General features: G+C 46.9%; 1 protein-coding gene across 1 annotated transcript in view; it reads right to left on the bottom strand.

Annotated features, from left to right (window-relative positions):
- ELP3 (elongator acetyltransferase complex subunit 3) overlaps positions 1 to 6,689 on the bottom strand; it is a 125,158-nt gene extending 118,469 nt beyond the window's left edge. The window contains exons 1-4 of the mRNA XM_079968755.1: positions 6,583 to 6,689; positions 3,784 to 3,883; positions 2,679 to 2,817; positions 1,248 to 1,318 (exon numbers count right to left, since the gene is read on the bottom strand). Coding sequence (XP_079824881.1) covers positions 1,248 to 1,318; positions 2,679 to 2,817; positions 3,784 to 3,883; positions 6,583 to 6,601 — 329 coding nt within the window. The 5' untranslated portion in view covers positions 6,602 to 6,689. The remainder of the gene's footprint in view (positions 1 to 1,247; positions 1,319 to 2,678; positions 2,818 to 3,783; positions 3,884 to 6,582) is intronic.
- Between the last annotated feature and the right edge of the window lie 13,142 nt (positions 6,690 to 19,831).

Raw genomic sequence — 19,831 nt, 5'->3', positions numbered from 1 at the left:
TGGGTGGGGGGCAGCTGGTTTAAAGCTGGCGTGTTCTTCCACAATCTGGAGGCAGCAGGAGATTCTGCCCATTTGTAGGGCCCAAAAGCAGTAAGGGAAAACCCACAAGGTGGGCATCCCCCACTGAAAGGTGCTTGTGTTACCTATTTGCATTATTCCATTTATATCTCACTTTTCCCCTGAGGTGGGGTACCTAGTTCTCCCACTTTTCACATTTAATCCCCACAACAACCCTGTGAGGAAGGTTAGGGCTGAGAAGCAGTGACTGGCCTTAGGTCACTCAGTGAACTTCATGGTAGAGTGGGGATTTGAACGCCCGTCTCCTAGGTCCTAGTCAGAGATTCTGAAGCCACTAAGCGAGTGTTGACCGGACAACCCTAGTTAGTCTTGGATGAAACCTCCAGTTAATTACTGTGCATTATTGCACAACTGGGGTCAGGGACCATTCAAATACATTGGTACCTTGGGCTTACATACGCTTCAGGTTATAGACTCCGCTAACCCAGGAATAGTACCTCGGGTTAAGAACTTTGCTTCAGGATGAGAACAGAAATCGTGTTCCGGCGGAGCAGCGGCAGCAAGAGGCCCCATTAGCTAAAGTGGTGCTTCAGCTTAAGAACAGTTTTAGGTTAAGAACAGACCTCCAGAACGAATTAAGTACTTAACCCAAGGTACCACTGTATCTTTCTCTTTGAAGTGATAAATACAGATCTTTCCTTAAACAGTTAGCTATTCATGAAGATTTACTTCCCGTCCCACTTTTATGCAAGGAAGATGAACAGTAGACCAGAACATTATTTAGCTGCGATTGCTGCATTGCGAGAGGTTGAGCTGGATGATCCTTTGGGTCCCTTCCAATGCTACTGTTCTGTGAGTCTATGACAGGCATAGACAAACTTGGCCCTTCAGATGTTTTGGGACTACAACTCCCATCACCCCTAGCTAACAGGACCAGTGATCAGGGATGATGGAAGTTGTAGTCCCAAAACATCTGGAGGGCTGAGTTTGCCTATGCCTGTTGTATGACATATACCTCCTCTGCCGGAGGCAGCGGGAATCACAAGCCCTGCTATTCTACTTGGGCACTTCCCATTGGTGGATTTGGTTGGTCACTGTCAAAACACGATGCTGGACTAGATGGGTCCCTATGGGCCTGATCCAGTTCAGGGTTCTTCCTAGCTTCTTACATTTCAGTTGTCTACAACCCAACCTGGCAACATTTCTGAATATTCCAAGACTCTACTTACACACAAATGTTTCCTGTGAAGTTAATGTGTGGACATCTGTGAGGCTTACACATCACTGCCACAACAGCAATCTGAAAAAAAGGAGAGAAGCATTGCAGAGAAGTTATCACAGTTCCCTTGAGAAGAAAATAACAAAACCATTACTTTTAAAGGAATGGAAAGATGTACGTACAGTGGTACCTCGGGTTAAGTATGTGATTCGTTCTGGAGGTCCGTTCTTAACCTGAAACTGTTCTTAACCTGAAGCACCACTTTAGCTAATGGGGCCTCCTACTGCCGCCGCGATGCCAGAGCACGATTTCTGTTCTCATCCTGAAGCAAAGTTCTTAACCCAAGGTAATATTTCTGGGTTAGCGGAGTCTGTAACCTGAAGCATCTGTAACCTGAAGCATCTGTAACCCGAGGTACCACTGTACTTCACAACCGCCTGCCTTGTGCAGAATACCCTATACCGAAATGAGTGTCCAACTGAGTCATTTTTAGGAACATGGGAAGCTGCCTTGGGAACATGAGAAGATAGGCAATGAAGGTGTCGGACGAGTCTCCTTGCGGGAGAGCATGCCACACATGGGGAGACACGGCAGAAAAGGCCTGTTCCCATGTTGCCACCCTCCGGACCTCTCATGGTGGAGGCACATGAAGAAGGCCCTCAGACAGAGATAGATAAAACCTTAATCGCATTAGCCAATGGCCATAGCAACATTAAAACATTACAGTATACGCAGAAAAGGAAATTTGATATAAGAGCACAATTTAAGGTCCTGAATCAGCAGTCAGTTAGTGGCCCTTATTCTGATTGCCCCTGCTATGAACCTAGCAACCTTTGCCGTTATCTGCTCATTTTGATCTGACAGAAGAAAGGACATTGTGGCAGTGGCTGAGCGCCCTGGGATGGTTATTACGAGTGGGGTGATGATCTCGTTCCTCAGGTCTTTGTAGAGAGTACAAGACAGGAGGACGTGTGCCGCTGTTTCGAGGGGAAAAGATGTTTCTCAGGCGGGATCTTTTGGAATTGACCCTCAAGTACCGCAGATGGCAAAACATCCAGTCTTGCAAGTGTAAAAGCACGCCTGTATTTTGGGATAGTAAGTTTGCACAGATATGGGGCCAGAGAATCAAAATGGAGAGGTGGAAAATGAACATACCAAGGGCAGAATTTCCTTTTAGGAGGCCCTCAGATGATGATCACAGGGTCTGGGTTGGTTGTTGCGAAGACCTCTCCTTATTGATGGTATAAACTTGAGGCACCTGGGTTCACACCCCACAACTAGACCACTAGACCACAACACGGGGGGATAATCAACGTGGCCTCCAGATGTTTTGGACTACAATTCCCATCATCCCCGACCACCGACCACACTAGCTGAGGCTGATGGACACTGCAGTCTAAAACACCAGGAAGCCCCCTTATCAAACATTGAACAGGCCTACCCCACTAGCAGTGCGGATGGGCTTCGCCTTCAGCTTGGGAACCAGCACTCTGCGATACTGGGGAGGCACCGCAGCAATGATGTCCACGAGGCGGGGCTGTGCCGAAAGCCCATACTTTGCAGCTGTCTTGGTCTTTATCCTTGAAAATAAAAGAGTGTGATTTAGTGAGGTACTATACAGGGAGGACGAGGGACGCGGATGGCGCTGTGGGTAAAACCTCAGTGCCTAGGACTTGCCGATCGCATGGTCGGCGGTTCGAATCCCCGCGGCGGGGTGAGCTCCTGTCGTTCGGTCCCAGCTCCTGCCCACCTAGCAGTTCGAAAGCACACTTAAGTGCAAGTAGATAAATAGGTACCGCTTTATAGCGGGAAGGTAAACGGCGTTTCCGTGTGCTGCGCTGGTGCCGGTTCGCCAGAGCAGCTTCGTCACGCTGGCCACGTGACCCGGAGGTGTCTGCAGACAGCGCTGGCTCCCGGCCTCTAGAGTGAGATGAGTGCACAACCCTAGAGTCTGCCAAGACTGGCCCGTACGGGCAAGGGTACCTTTACCTTTTATAAAGGGAGGATAAAGGGCATGCACAAACAGCAGAGGGCAGAGAAGAGCAGGAGACCGGCAGCAAGAATATTACTGGCACCAAAAAGGAAGCAAGAAGAACTACTGATGAAAGAAGAATGGAGGATGAAACTGATGGACTATGCAGAATTAGATAAACTAACAGGTAGGATTCGAAACCTGCAGGACTAGAAATTCTCAGAAGACTGGAGTAAATTTACGGATTATTTGAAAAGCAACTGTGATGAACAAATTACGCTAGTAGGTTTGCAAGAAGTTTTGTAAGGTGTATTATTTGAAATATTGCAAAAAAGCTAATGAAGAGAATTATTAGTTAAGGACAATTAAAGGTAATAGGAAATTTAAAAATGCATAATAAGTGAGAAAGAACGGAAAATGATCAGAGGTGTTGACGGAAGTCCTAAAATGTTGTATAAGATGAGAAGTTATGTTGTATGAACGTTAGAATTAATATGTTAAAAAACCAATAAAAACGTATTAAAAAACAAAGAGAAGAGCAGGAGATGGTGGCTGGCCGGCCGGCCAAACTTACTTGTTCAAGTTGACATCTTTGCCCTGGTCGTGAGCTTCAATGAGCTGCTTGATGACGTCTGAGATGGTCATCATCATCAGCTCTGCCCGGCTGAGGTCTCCTGAAACAATAAATAATAATAATAATAATAATAATAATAATAATAATAATAATTTATTATTTGTACCCCGCCCATCTGGCTGGGTTTCCCCAGCCACTCTGGGCGGCTTCCACAAACACCAAAAATACACTAAGATGTCACACATTAAAAACTTCCCTGAACAGGGCTGCCTTAAGATGTCTTCTGAATGTCAGGTAGTTGTTTATCTCTTTGACATCTGATGGGAGGGCGTTCACCAGGGAGGGTGCTACCACCGAGAAGGCCCTCTGCCTGGTTCCCTGTAGCTTTGCTTCTCTCAATGAGGGAACCGCCAGAAGGCCTTCGGTGCTGGACCTCAGCGTCCAGGTAGAATAATGGGGGTGGAGACGCTCTTTCAGGTATACTGAGGCCATTGCAACAAGAAGCTAAAGGCTGCTGATTGCTGCATTCGCACTCGGGTCCTGCCTGGGAGCTTCCCACAACAGGCGCCAGCACTTTGACCTCTGCCCAGAAACTGACCCATAGCCAGTGGAGCGCAGCCCCCTTCCCCAGAGCAGCATCACAAGGGGCTGGACTAGATTACCATCTGGGACCCTTCCAGCTGTCCTCTTCTGTGACATATAGATCTATGAAGCCTGCTCTCTACAACCAGCCCTGGGATCAGCAACCTCTGGGGCTGCCTGGTGTTTCTGCTTTTCAGAGGCAGCCCCAAGCCTAATCAGAAAAGGGCACAGCAAAGGCGCCCGCCCCGTTATCATGAGGCAGGGAGTCCCATCTCAAATGCCTTTTAGGGAGGTATTTTTATATGCAACGGCTGCAGCTCGGACTTTGGTGGCAAAGGTGTGTGGAAGGAACAAGAAGCCCCGACAATAACGGACTGGCATAACAAGCTACAAGAATTTGCTGAAATGGCGCAGTTGACAAATAGCCTGAGAGGCAACTCAAAACAAAAATTTATGGAAAAGTGGGATAGATGTAAGATATATGTTCAAAAATACAATAAAGGTTCGCTATCTATGCTAGCATTCGACTGACGTTGGAGAGAGACTGAGCTGAGAAATAAGACCAAGGGTACATATGGATATAGGAATGTATTAGATAAAATGTAAAGAAATATACAATAATAAGAGTACATTCATTTGTAAAAAAAGGAATATACAATGGGATAGACAGGAAGTCTGAAGTGTTGGTACATATATGATTTTGGAATAGATTTTTGTCCTTGTTTTTTTTTCCTTTTAGTATATAAACATTGCATACATGTTGAAAATTATGGTATAATAAGCCTTATGATGTAATATGATAATGTGTACCGGTGTAACATAATAACTTTAATAAATAAAAATTTAAAAAATAATAATATCATGAGGCAGGGAGTCCCAAAGTTCTCCCCCAAGCAGCACCTGAAGGATTTCTATACATGTTGAAAATTATAGTATAATAAGCCTTGTGATGTAATATGATAACGTTTACCGATGTAACTTAAGAACTTAGAAGGATGTTGGAATGAAGTCATAGAATCATAGAATCATAGAGTTGGAAGAGACCACAAGGGCCATCGAGTCCAACCCCCTGCCAAGCAGGAAACACCATCAGAGCACTCCTGACATATGGTTGTCAAGCCTCTGCTTAAAGACCTCCAAAGAAGGAGACTCCACCACACTCCTTGGCAGCAAATTCCACTGTCGAACAGCTCTTATTGTCAGGAAGTTCTTCCTAATGTTTAGGTGGAATCTTCTTTCTTGTAGTTTGGAGCCATTGCTCCGTGTCCGCTTCTCTGGAGCAGCAGAAAACAACCTTTCTCCCTCCTCTATGTGACATCCTTTTATATATTTGAACATGGCTATCATATCACCCCTTAACCTCCTCTTCTCCAGGCTAAACATGCCCAGCTCCCTTAGCCGTTCCTCATAAGGCATCGTTTCCAGGCCTTTGACCATTTTGGTTGCCCTCCTCTGGACACGTTCCAGTTTGTCCGTGTCCTTCTTTAACTGTGGTGCCCAGAACTGGACACAGTACTCCAGGTGAGGTCTGACCAGAGCAGAATACAGTGGCACTATTACTTCCCTTGATCTAGATGCTATACTCCTATTGATGCAGCCCAGAATTGCATTGGCTTTTTTAGCTGCCGCGTCACACTGTTGGCTCATGTCAAGTAATGTGGTTTTAGCAGAAATGATATAAAGGATTAAGTAAAAATGGATTGTTAATTGGTGAAAAAACAGAATGTAAAATTATAGTATATTAAGATAAATCATCAGGATAGAAATAAAGATGGAAAGGATTTGCTAATTGAATTAGAATACAAAAAAGGGAGGTGTGAGGAGGTCAAGGAAATAAGCAAAGGAAAGAAAGTTATGTAAAGGATTGATTTGTTGTTGTTTTTTCTTTAATTATCTGCATCTTTTTTCTGTTTTTTTTCCTTTGTTTTTGTATTGTTCTGTATTTTAAGTTTTTTTTCCTGTTTAAATATGTTCTTTATTTTTTCTTTTCGTAACCTTTAAAATCTCAATAAAAATCTATTGGGGGAAAAAAAAAGAGGAGGAGGGAGACCTGCTGCCTCTCTCACGAGGCGCCCCCCCCCCCACTGAACTGAGGGGGGAGGGGGCTCAGAGAAAGACCCCCAAGCCCCCAAATCCCCACAGAAAATGGGGCTGAGAGGAGAAACCGGCTCCTCCCCGTCAACACCTGACGCCCCCCCCCCCGCCAACCGCCTTTACCTTTCTTCTTCTGCCCCATGGCAACGCTGCCCCTCCTCACGGCTCCCCACAAGTTGCCTCTCCGGCTGGCCGTCAAGCGCCCTCCGTCTTCACGACGCCGTCGCGAAAGAAGAAGGGCGGAAGGAGGAGGCACTGACGGGCAACCGCCCGCCTCGCTGCCGTAAAGCGGTCCGCGCACGCGTAGACCTGCTCTGCCCGGCCTTGCCTTGCCGAGCTTTTGAGCCAATCCGACATTGGTTACGCCTCCCAGCCAAAGGGATTGGTCGAGAGCGTTCCATTCCGGCCCTTTTGATCTGACTTTGGCTCCGCCTCCCAGCCAAAGGGATTGGTCGAGAGCGTTCCATTCCGGCCCTTTTGATCCGACTTTGGCTCCGCCTCCCAGCCAAAGGGATTGGTCGAGAGCGTTCCATTCCGGCCCTTTTGATCCGACTTTGGCTCCGCCTCCCAGCCAAAGGGATTGGTCGAAAGCGTTCCATTCCGGCCCTTTTGATCCGACTTTGGCTCCGCCTCCCAGCCAAAGGGATTGGACGAGAGCGTTCCATTCCGGCCCTTTTGATCTGACTTTGGCTCCGCCTCCCAGCCAAAGGGATTGGTCGAGAGCGTTCCATTCCGGCCCTTTTGATCTGACTTTGGCTCCGCCTCCCAGCCAAAGGGATTGGTCGAGAGCGTTCCATCCCGGCCCCTTTGATCCGGCAACAATTTAAAACTGGATTTCAGCTGTCAAAAACTCGCACGCGTTCCTGAACATAGCTGTCAACCTTCCCCTTTTCTTGCGAGGAATCCTATTCGTAATAAGGGAATTTCCCTTCAAAAAAGGGAAACGTTGACAGCTATGATCCTGAAGACCATGTGGTGTCTTCAACGCGAAGTTCCACATTCAAAGTAGTAATTTAGATTTGTTTTATTAATAAGCAAACGCTCCTATGCGTATAACACCCACACGCCGGGATTAGCATTCCCTAATAGAACACTTAACGCTTGTGTTTAAGATTCTGTTTGTCTTAAAAATATATAGTAATATAGATCATCATGATATGTATGCAAAGGGGGCTGCGGAATAGGAAAGAGGATGATGCGTGGAAATGGGGGTCTGTGTGCAAGGGAGAGTTCAGAAAAGTGGGGAGGGGGAAGATAATAAGGGTGAAGGTGAACAACGGGGTACAAAGGGGGTTGCAAAAAAGGAGGGAGGAGGAGGCGTAGGAATGGGGGTGAAGATGAAAGCAGGGGCACGAAAGGGCCTGAAGAATAGCTGGGGATGGTGGCTTTGTAATTGGTTGGGAGGTGGAAAAGGTGCTTATTAGTTGCAGTGTATGGAAGAAGGGTGGACTGCAAGAAGATCAGACCGATCCATTCTGAAGGAAATCAGCCCTGAGTGCTCACTGGAAGGACAGATAGTGAAACTCAGGCTCCAATATTTTGGCCACCTCATGAGAAGAGAAGACTCCCTGGAAAAGACCCTGATGTTGGGAAAGATGGAGGGCACAAGGAGAAGGGGAGGACAGAGGATGAGATGGTGGGACAGTGTTCTCAAAGCTACAAACATGTGTCTGACTAAACTGCAGGAGGCAGTGGAAGACAGGAGTGCCTGGAGTGCTCTAGTCCATGGGGTCACGATGAGTTGGGCACGACTAAATGACTAAACAACAACAAATGGAAGGAGGGATGCGGGTGGCACTGTGGGTTAAACCACAGAGCCTAGGACTTGCCGATTAGAAGGTCAGTGGTTCGAATCCCCACGATGGGGTGAGCTCCCGTTGCTCGGTCCCTGCTCCTGCCCACCTAGCAGTTTGAAAGCACGTCCAAGTGCAAGTAGATAAATAGGTACCGCTCCGGCGGGAAGGTAAACGGCGTTTCCGTGCGCTGCTCTGGTTCGCCAGAAGCGGCTTAGTCATGCTGGCCACATGACCTGGAAGCTGTACGCCGGCTCCCTCGGCCAATAAAGCGAGATGAACACCACAACCCCAGAGTCGTTCACGACTGGACCTAATGGTCAGGGGTCCCTTTACCTTTACCTATGGAAGGAGGAAGATACAGGTTTCTAAGGGGGGGAGACATGGGCACGAAGGTAAAAATGGGTGCAGAGCAGGCTTGCGGAACAGAAGTGGCTGCACAAATGGAGTTAGGAAAGTGAAAAGCAAGCTTAGCAGCTCCAAGCAGGGCATTTTTTCCAGCAGGAACTCTCTGAAACGGAATTCCGGGCACCTCTTAGGTGGGTGCCATCACCATTACAGCGGTACCTCAGGTTACAGACACTTCAGGTTACAGACTCTGCTAACCCAGAAATAGTACCTCAGGTTAAGAACTTTGCTTCAGGATAAGAACAGAAATTGCACAGCAGCGGCAGTGGGAGTCCCCATGAGCTAAAGTGGTGCTTCAGGTTAAGAACAGTTCAGGTTAAGAACGGACCTTCGGAACAAATAATGTACTTAACCAAGGTACCACTGTATAAGATAACAAGAGAGTTGAAGGAGCGTCTCCACCCCCATCGTGCTGCCCAGACACTGAGGTCCAGCGCCGAGGGTCTTCTGGCAGTTCCCTCATTGTGAGAAGTGAGGTTACAGGGAACCAGGCAGAGAGCCTTCTTGGTGGTGGTGCCCGCCCTGTGGAACACCCTCCCATCAGATGTCAAAGAGATAAACAACTACCTGACATCTAGAAGACATTTGAAGGCAGCCCTGTTTAGGGAAGTTTTTAATGTGTGGTATTTTAATGTATTTTTAATCTTTGTTGGAAGCCGCCCAGAGTGGCTGGGGAAACCCAGATAGATGGGTGGGGTATAAATAATAAATTATGATGATGATGGCAAGTTGCTGCACCTTTTTTTCTAGAAAAATAGCACTGAATGGGGTGGGAAGGGGGAGCTCTGGGGGTGTTGAGGCTGAGGGGTGGGGTTGAGTCACACCCCCTAGTTTCTGCATAAAAGCAGTTAATTTAGCTTTAGCTATTCCTGTTTCTGTTGTCTTTGTCCATGTCCATGGAGTTTTCTTGGCAGGGATACTGGAGTGGCTTGCCGGTTCCTTCTCCAGGTGGATCACGTTTGGTCAAAACTCTCCACTATGACCTGTTCATCTTGCGTGCCCTGCTCGGCATAGTTCATAGCGTCTCTGAGAGCTGGACCATAAAGAAGGCTGATCGCCGAAGAATTGATGCTTTTGAATTATGGTGCTGGGGGAGACTCTTGAGAGTCCCATGGACTACAAGAAGATCAAACCTCTCCATTCTGAAGGAAATCAGCCCTGAGTGCTCACTGGAAGGACAGATCCTGAAGCTGAGGCTCCAATATTTTGGCCACCTCAGAAGAAGAGAAGACTCCCTGGAGAAGACCCTGATGTTGGGAAGATGGAGGGCACAAGGAGAAGGGGGCGACAGAGGACGAGATGGTTGGATAGTGTTTTCGAGGTTGCCAGCATGAGTCTGACCAAGCTGCGGGGGGCAGTGGAGGACAGGAGTGCCTAGCGTTCTCTGGTCCATGGGGTCACGAAGTGTCGGACACGACTAAACGACTAAACAACAACAATTCCTGTTTCAGTCAAAGCAGCCAGAAGTTTGGGTGCATATTTTTTTCCCAATCGGAGTATTTCTAAAGGAGAGGCTTGGAGGATTTGCGAAGGCATCGGAGGAATGCACAAGAGGGATGTCTGGACTCGTTGGGTCTGGCAGGTCCAGGTGGGATTTGTAGCTGGATTATGCTGCAGTTTAAGGCCTTAAGGAATTTACGGGGTGGGGATACTCATGAAGAATGAAGCCAGGGGAGAGAAAGCAAAATAAACAACAAGTGCTTGGTGGGTGGGAGCAAGAAATACAAGAGCAGCAAATGAAGGGGCGGGGGGCGGAAATCCAGGGTTGTTTTTTTTTGGCAGACCACCGAAGGATAAGCTCAGGCGAGTTCTTGGCTTCCATCATTGTCACCAGAAGTTCAAGTGGCATAAAGCATATTTTAGCCGCCTAGGCTGGCATCCCAGTTGACAGCCAGTTGTCAGGGGTGGAGTTAGATGTGGGTCAGAACGAAGAGGCCAAATTCAGTTGTTAGTGTACAGTCGTACCTTGGAAGTCAAACGGAATCCATTCCAGAAGTCCGTTCGACTTCTGAAAACATTCGAAAACCAAAGCGCTGCTTCTGATTGGATGCACAACGTATTGAAAAAGATGTTTAAATATGGTATAAAAAGGTAAAGGGACCCCTGACCATTAGATCGAGTCCTGACCAACTCTGGAGTTGCGGTGCTCATCTCGCTTTACTGGCCAAGGGAGCCAGTGTGCAGCTTCTGGGTCATGTGGCCAGCATGACTAAGCCGCTTCTGGCGAACCAGAGCAGTGCACAGAAACGCCGTTTACCTTCCCGCTGGAGCAGTACCTATTTATCTACTTGCACTTGGACGTGCTTTCGAACTGCTAGGTTGGCAGGAGCAGGGACCGAGCAACAGAAGCTCACCCCGTCGCAGGGATTCGAACCACCGACCTTCTGATCATCAAGTCCTAGGCTCTGTGGTTTAATGCACAGCGCCACCTGCGTCCCTCTAAATAAGGTATACCTTTCCCAAATAGCTGGAAGCTTTTTTGCTGGGCTTGATGGGAAAGGAAATTGCAAAGGGGGACCAAAGATTATTTATGTATGCAACAACTGCTGCCAGAATGTTATTAGCCCCAAAGTGGAAATTACTGGATCTACCAACGGTGGAGGAGTGGCAGACGAAAATGATGGATTACACGCAATTAGCAAAACTGACCTGCAGAATCCGAAATCAGGAGGAATCAAAATTCCAAACAGATTGGAGTAAATTTATAACTATATAAATAATAACTGTAGAAGTCTGAAGACATTAGCAGGACTGAAATAAGTCTTACAATGTGGACTTGACAAAACATAAGGAAACTGCGAGATATGGACTTGTAATAGGAAAACCGGTTGGCGGGAGGGAGGGAAGTCTTTGCTCGGCAGAGCGGTGGAAAAGAAGTTATGTGAATGATTGTTGAAATTTATTGTTTTTTCTTTGTTTAAAGTGAAAATTAATAAAAATTATATTTAAAAAAGGAAGTCAAACGGAATCCATTCCAGAAGTCCGTTCGACTTCCGAAAACATTTGAAAACCAAAGCGCTGCTTCTGATTGGATGCAGGAAGCTCCTGCAGCCAATCGGAAGCCGCAGAAGCCCCGTCTGATGAATGTTTGCAAACCGGAACAGTCACTTCTGGGTTTGCAGCATTCGGGAGCCAAAATGTCCAAGCACCAAGGCGTTTGGGATCCAAGGTACGACTGCAGTTCACTCTTTATTCAAGGAAACGGCATACAACTCAGCAATGCTTCCTAGTAGGTCTTGCCCTTATGGAGCAGTTGCCAGGACTGAAGGTTGTGGGGCTATGCAATTAATCCAGAATACGGCAGCTAGACTGGTGACTGGGAGTGGCCACCAGGACCACAACGGCCTCGGTCCTGTATACCTGAAGGAGCGTCTCCACCCCCATCGTTCAGCCCAGACACTGAGGTCCAGCACCGAGGGCCTTCTGGCGTTCCCTCATTGCAAGAAGCAAAGCTACAGGGAACCAGACACAGGGCCTTCTCAGTAGTGGCGCCCACCTTGTGGAACACCCTCCCTTCAGATGTGAAATAAGCAGCTATCCTATCTTTAAAAGACATCTGAAGGCTGCCCTGTTCAGGGAAGTTTTTAATCTGTACTGTTTTGAACACTTGATTGGGAGCTGCCCAGAGTGGCTGGGGAAACTCAGCCAGATATGCAGGGTATAAATAATAAATCATCATCATCATTATTGTAAGGTCCCTGCCTTCCACCTCTTCCAAGGCTCCTCCTGTCCCAGATGTTTCCCAAGCAGCTACAAACTGTGCCTGCACACCTTTGGCCTCTGGTCAGCTCTCCTCATTATCCTGGAGCTGGAGAGGGAGATTCCCAGGATTCTTCTGCAGTCTCTTGACCTCCACCCTCTGCTTCAGCCTCGGAGTCTGAACTGCTCCATCACAGGTTCCTCCTGCTCACCAAACCCTGTTGTCGCTTCAATATGCAGTCCCTCCTCCCAGTCTTCCCCCTCTCACCTCTCCTCTGTGACCCACCACCAATCCCTGGGCTCTGAGCCTTTCTCCCCCGGTATTTCCCTTGGGGATTCCCTGGCTGGTGTCTCGCACCACTCCTCCTCCAGCCAGTCCAAGGCCACAAGGTGGAAAATCAAGCTGCAATGGTTCACGCTAGAGCAGCCTCTGCCTTGGGTTACCATCATGCTTTATAAGTGAGCCTGCCTTGGAGAGATGGTTCAGAAACAGCAGGTGATGGAAAATATGGCAACAGCTGGGACCAGGCATTCTATGAACCAATAATAATAATAATAATAATAATAATAATAATAATAATTTATTTATACCCCGCCTTTCTCAGTTCAGAAAACCGGGCTCAGGGTGGTAACAAAAAAACCAGCATAAAATACAGTATAAAACGGGAATACAAATAAATTCAGAATTCAAAAATTAATTTAGGGGGGAAATCCATCCAATAAACATTAAATGATCACCAGGGCTAGCTGGCTAAATTACTCCTATTTGGGCCAGCAGGGTAAATTAGCTGTGGGATCCCAGAGCGGGTAATCTTCTTAAAAAGGTGAGGGGGAGGGAAGGAAGGGGAATAAAAGATAAGGCTAAGTTCAAATTGAAAGCAAGGCAGAATAGCTCTGTCTTACAAGCGCTGCGGAAGGAGGTTAAATCCTGCAGGGTCCTGGTCTTATGGGACAGAGCATTCCACTAGGTCGGAGCCATCACTGAGAAGGCCCTGGCCCTGGTGGAGGATAATCTGACTTCCTGAGGGCCCGGGACCTTTAAACTATGATTATTCATACACACCAGTTATTGTTTGCTGGCATCAGCTTCCAATTCAATGTGCTGGTTTGGCCCTATAAAACTCTACAGAGCTTCAGACGTTTGCTCCTAATGGAATGCCTCCTTCTAGACAGCCCAGATGGCTGACAAGCAAGCGAAAAGAATTCCTTTCTGACTTTAGTGTGACCCACTCACACACAGAGCAGAAGCCTTATTTGCTCTCAGTTAGCTGAGTGGGAACTTGCCACAAGCCACTCATGTAGGAAAAAAGATTAAAAAACCCACCAATTTATTTTTTATCAAATAAAGTAACACTATCCCCTTTCAATTGCCCTGGCAATGCACAGAAAGCGAAAACGTCTTTAAAGCTGGGGAAATTGTGGAAATGAACTGGAAAGACGCTAAGAGCTGTTAGACAGTGGAACGGACTCTCTCAGGAGGCTGTGGACTCTCCTTCCTTGGAGTTTTTAAAGCAGAGGTTGGATGGCCATCTTGTGGTGGATGCTTCAGTTGCAATTCCTGCATTGCAGGATTTGGACTAGATGACCCTCAGAGTCTCTTTCAACTCTACAATTACATGATTCTAGGAAAAAATGAATTCCTAGGCAGCTAAAATGGTGCTCTCTGAATGTTATTGGACCATGGCTTCCATCATATCTGAGCACTGGCCATGCTAGCTGATGGGTGTTGGGAGTCCATCTGAAGGGCACCTGTTTGGCTATCCTTGCTCTTAAACTATAGGCCAGCCTTTCTCAACCTGTGGGTCCCCATTTGCTGCTGAACTACAACTCCCATCACCCCTAGCTTGCAAAGCCAGAACTCAGGGATGATGGGAGTCGTAGTCCAACAACATCTGGGGACCCACAGGTTGAGAATCACTGCTGTAGGCAAAGTCACTGGGGACATGGGGACATGTCTCAAAAGCACTGGAGGGGAAATTTTATTGAACACAATTTCTAATGAAGCAGGCAAGATGGTTGGCTGTGCAGCTCCAGCCGACCAACTTATGTGTGTCCTTGGACAGTCCAGCGAGGCTATATTCTCTTCTATAATGGCTGCTAAGCTTACTTGTTGTAGTTTATTCTTTCTGATTTAAAAAAGTAGTATTAGTAACCAAAATAAGAAGCACAGGAAACGGTTAAGTTTTCGTTTTGGCAGTTTTATTAAAAATTAAAAAACAAAACAAAAACATACCCCAAAATACTTAAATTGATGCTATGTAATCCATTTGTACACTCACAGTTAAGGTGCTAAAACAACAAAACCGAGGAGGACACGGGGGCACTGTAAACGAGGAGATCAAATATATGAGAAGCTTAGTGCAAGATGAACCAGTTAGCAGTAGAGGTCAGGAACCATGCTAGCAATGCAAGTGTTTCTGCTACAGGTGAACCTTGCACAAACACAGAAGTGTTTTTCATATTTCAGAGAGATAGTAAACCAGAAAACCTGAAAGAAGAGACATGAATCAATCCAAGCAATAAGGGGAAAGGGAGGGATGGAAATGACCAGAGGTTCTGGTTCCCTAAATACAGCTGTTAAGAGTGGAAAATCCCATTAATATGAAAGAGGAAAGGGGAACCAGCCCACATCTGTCGGGATTTCCTGCCATTTTGACCTCTTACCCCTCAGTTGGATCCTTCACTGACAAGGAGAGAGCCCACATCCAGTTGCTTGCGACATCTAAGGCAGTACTGAAAAATACAGCACTGAGAGCCAGTGTGGTGTAGTGGTTAAGAGCGGTAGTCTCGTAATCTGGGGAACTGGGTTCGCGTCTCCGCTCTTCCACATGCAGCTGCTGGGTGACCTTGGGCCAGTCACACTTCTCTGAGGTCTCTCAGCCCTGCTCACCTCACAGAGTGTTTGTTGTGGGGGAGGAAGGGAAAGGAGAATGTTAGCCGCTTTGAGACTCCTTAAAGGGAGTGAAATGGGGGATATCAAATCCAAACTCTTCTTCTTCTTCTTCTTCTTCTTCTTCTTCTTCTTCTTCTTCTTCTTCTGAAGGGTCAACTTGCTTAGAGGTCAGATCTAGTTTTCTTTGAGGCATACAGTGGATGGATTTTGCTACCTGCATGGTATATAAGAAGGAATTCCCAACATGGTGCTTTTCAGATGCTTTGGCAACAGCTCCCATCAGCTCCACCCAGAATGGTCAGTGGTCAGATGATGGAAGCTGTAGTCCAATATCTGGAGGTCAACAGGGTTGGGGAAGACTGTTCAAGATGGCTTGGCTACATGGTTCTGAACCCCATGGGAGCTGAAGCAAGGCGATTTTTAAGTCTGCTAGGAAGAACGGACTGTGCCCTCCACAAAATTGAATGAATTCACAATAATATGGGATTAGAGGCTCTCTCGGCCACCCTGGTGGCAATGGAGGGGAAAAATGGTGCCATTCTTCTGAAATAAATAGAAATTAGGATCCAGGAAGACCTCAACAGATTACAGTTCTATCATTCTATAGTTCGAGAACTGGACTTTCAATGGGGCCATATGTAAGGTTCTCCATTCAGGCATGAATGATCAGATGCACAAATATAGGATGGGGGGCACCTGGCTTGACAGCAGTACATGTGAAAAGGATCCAGGGGTCTTAGCAGATCATAAGGTTAACACGAGTCAACAGTGTGATGCAGAAGAAAAAATAGCATAAATCTAATGCTATTCTAGGCTGCATCAACAGAAACCTAGTGTCCCAATCAAGGGAAGTAATAGTACCATTCTATTCTGCCTTGGTCAAGACCACACCTAGAGCCCTGTGTCCAGTTCTGGGCACCACAATTTAAGGATATCGAAAAGCTGGAATGTGTGCGGAGGAGGGCGACTAAGATAATAATAACAATAATTTATTATTTATACCCCGTCCATCTGGCTGAGTTTCCCCAGCCACTCTGGGCGGCTCCCAATCGAGTGTTAAAAACAATACAGCATTAAATATTAAAAACTTCCCTAAACAGGGCTGCCTTCAGATGTCTTTTAAAAATAAGATAGCTGCTTATTTCCTTGACATCTGATGGGAGGGTGTTCCACAGGGTGGGCGCCACTACTGAGAAGGCCCTCTGCCTGGTTTCCTATAACCTCACTTCTCGCAATGAGGGAACCGCCAGAAGGCCCTCAGCACTGGATCTCAGTGTCCGGGGCTGAACGATGGGGGTGGAGACGCTCCTTCAAATTGATTTCGAATTGCAAGAAGGGAGATTCCGACTAAGCATTAGGAATATATTTTTGGCTACCTTGGAAATGGTGGGCTCTCTCCTTCATTGGAGAAAAAATACCAGCAATCTTCTTCACATCCGTGTGCCCCTTTTATATCCAGGACTACAGCCAAGGATTGAAAATAACAGAGCTTACATTAAAAACCCTGCTCGTTGTACCTCATCACACTTGACAGAAGAATTATTGCTGATGCCTGAAGCTATACCCATTTAAGCCAAATCTAGTTACACTCCAATGGCATTTCGCAAAAGCCAAGGGGAGCAGGAAGGGGGGATCCTTTGCAAAACTAAGTATCAATAAACATAATCCCTTTGCTGTTACAATAAAAAACCCTCCTCTCCTATTCTGATTTACTTTAATCCCTGCCCCAAGCAGTAGAGGGTTTGGCTTTTTATGAGCCTGTGTAGCTAAAGCAAAGCAGCTTCTCTGGCGAACCAGGAAGTCGTACATGCTGCAGAGCTGGCCTAGCAATCTATCCACTTCCCCACAGCCAGAACAGAGCAATGTGGCAGAGGCATTTCAAGCAATTGGTGGCTTTTTCCTAGAATTTTAGGCATGCATGCAGTCCAAGGACTCAACTATACAGCCACAAATAAAACGTTTGAAGTGTGTTTCAAATATACAATGTGACACTAGATGGTGATAGTAAGCCTTATGGAAAATCCATTGTAGCATTTTCAGAACATTTTTAATATGCGTGTAGATTCCATCCAAGAGGCCATTTCTGCAGTGAATGCCGCAGGAATCCAAGCCTCTATGTGCACTGAGATATAAACAGAGCAGCACCCCAAATTTATTTGGGAGCTGGTGCAAGCTTATAATAATAGCAATAATTTATTATTTATTCCCCGGCCATCTGGCTGGGCTTCCCCAGCCGCTCTGGGCGGCTTCCAACAAAATATTAAAGTACAGTAATGCAGCAAACATTAAAAGCTTCCCTAAACAGGGCTGCCTTCGGATGTCTTATAAAAGTCTGGTAGTTGTTGTTCTCTTTGACATCTGGTAGAAGGGCGTTCCACAGGGCGGGTGCCACCACTGAGAAGGCCCTCTGCCTGGTTCCCTGTAGCTTTGCTTCTCGCAGTGAGGCAACCGCCAGAAGGCTCTCGGTGCTGGACCTCAGTGTCTGGGTAGAACGATGGGGGTGGAGATGCTCCTTCAGGTATACTGGCCCGAGCTTAGGTTGCACCCCAGATGTGCATTTAGGTAGAGGGGTGCAGCAACTGTGGAAGTGGAGAAGGGCAGAAGAGGGGGTGGGAAGCTAAGACAGGTTAGGGCAGGGGTCAGCAAACTTTTCCAGCAGGGGGCCGGTCCACTGTCCCTCGGACCTTGTGGGGGGCCGGACTATACTTTGGGGGGTGGTGGAATGAATGAATTCCTATGCCCCACAAAATACCCAGAGATGCATTTTAAATAAAAGGACACATTCTACTCCGTTTTACCCATTGTTGTCTTTTTAATGGTATATATTGCTTGTTTTATGTTGCTATGGCCGTTGGCTGATGCAAATAAAGTTTACCTATCTATCTCATGTAAAAACAGGCTGATTCCTGGATCGTCCAGGGGCCGGATTTAGAAGGCAATTGGGCTGGATCCAGCCCCCAGGCCTTACTTTGCCTACCCATGGGTTAGGGGCTTGTAACACCACATTATCTACCTCCATGCTCACCAGAGTATGCTTAGCAACTTATTTTGTTGAAATAGGTTAAACTATTAGTAGAAAACCGCGGGGGGGGGCATAGAGAAGCTGAGAAAACTAGTATTTGATTTGGAGAGTATATGTGTTATTTGAGGAGGAGAAATGGAGAAGCAAAGAAGTCTCATTGCATCAGATAAAACTTGCACCTGCCGCTGTTTGCCAGGTCGCCCAGCATCCAGCCTTAGCTGGGCTACCCATTTCATTTGAGGAAATGAGAAGCTCAAGCAATTTCAGATTTTCCAAAGGTAGCCGTGGGGTGGTTTCTTACGGAGTAGCATTTAAATCCCAGGTTCTCCAATCCCCCCCCCCTCGTGTGGAGTCGCTGCGGGGAGTGAGGTCCCCTCACCTTCCACCCAACACCCGCTTTCTTGCAATACTATCAAATGTTAGGAACCACAAATTCTATAAAAACGAAACAATGCTTTGTCACAATCCTTAAGCACTAGCATCCAAGTGTAGGTGTTTGGCATGTTTCCTGCACATCATATCGCAGACACAGATCAGATGGGTGAAGCATATTAAGAGAAAGCAACTGTACATTTCCCAGCAATAGTGTTACAGAGCAATAGGTGAGGTAGGTTCGAACACAAGCCAGTGCTTCCTTGTGGCAACAATTCAAACACTTGCCAATAGCTGCCTTAGAAAAATCAAGTCTACTTCCCAAAAGCGGTGTGGGCAACGTTTTCAGCAAGGACTGTTAATTTGCATATATGAATTACTCATTTGCATATCATTCACAGGAGTGCACAAGTACATGGCCAAAGCTGGTGGACAAGTCCTACTTAAAACCAGACCCCATGTACATTTACTCAGAAGCAAGGCCCACTCTGTCCAATGAGATTTACTAGCTTGTATGTTTAAGATGGCAATCTTAATCAGATATCCCTGTTTTGAAAGCGCAAACCCCAAGGTTGGGAACCTTAAGCTGCCCCTTGAATCCTGAATTTTTCAAATAAAGGGGGGTAGGGAGTTGAGGCCAGCTTCACGTTTGGGCTGGGATTCAAAAACGCCACTTGAGGTTCACCCACAGGACTGAGGACCTTTGCCCCTTAACAGCAGCCCCCCTTGCTGTATCCCAAATTGCTGTGAGAAAGTTCCCTTATTTTCCAGAGCTGTTTGGCATGCACTGCGGGAGGGCTGCTTCTAGCAGGAAGCACAAGCCCCAGGTCCCCTTGGCTGCAGGGAAGTGCAAGTTTTGGGATCTCAGCCCCCGCAATCTGCTTCTCACGTCAGAGCATTTGGTGCACTGGTGGCGTCTTGAATCCAGGAAGGTCACCATGGCCACAGCTCTATGGACTAAGGTCCGACCTAAGAACCCTCCCGCTCCCTCAAATAACCCACATGGAAGTCCCGACTCAGAAGTGCTTAGGCTGTCGTCAGCTACCCCTGAACTAAATGCAGGGTTCAAATGTGCCTGCCTTCAGCACCCGCCCTGTCCAAGTTATCCTAAGAACAACATTTGAAAAAGCAAGCTAAGCGCACTCCACAAAGAATTCCCTCAGCCCTATTCTGAACCTGATTTAA

Source organism: Podarcis cretensis (genome assembly GCF_951804945.1).
Source record: "Podarcis cretensis genome assembly, chromosome: 3".
NCBI classification, from domain to species: domain Eukaryota; kingdom Metazoa; phylum Chordata; class Lepidosauria; order Squamata; family Lacertidae; genus Podarcis; species Podarcis cretensis.
The sequence above is the reverse complement of the archived record's forward strand: the minus strand, read 5'-3'. Positions and strand labels throughout refer to the sequence as shown.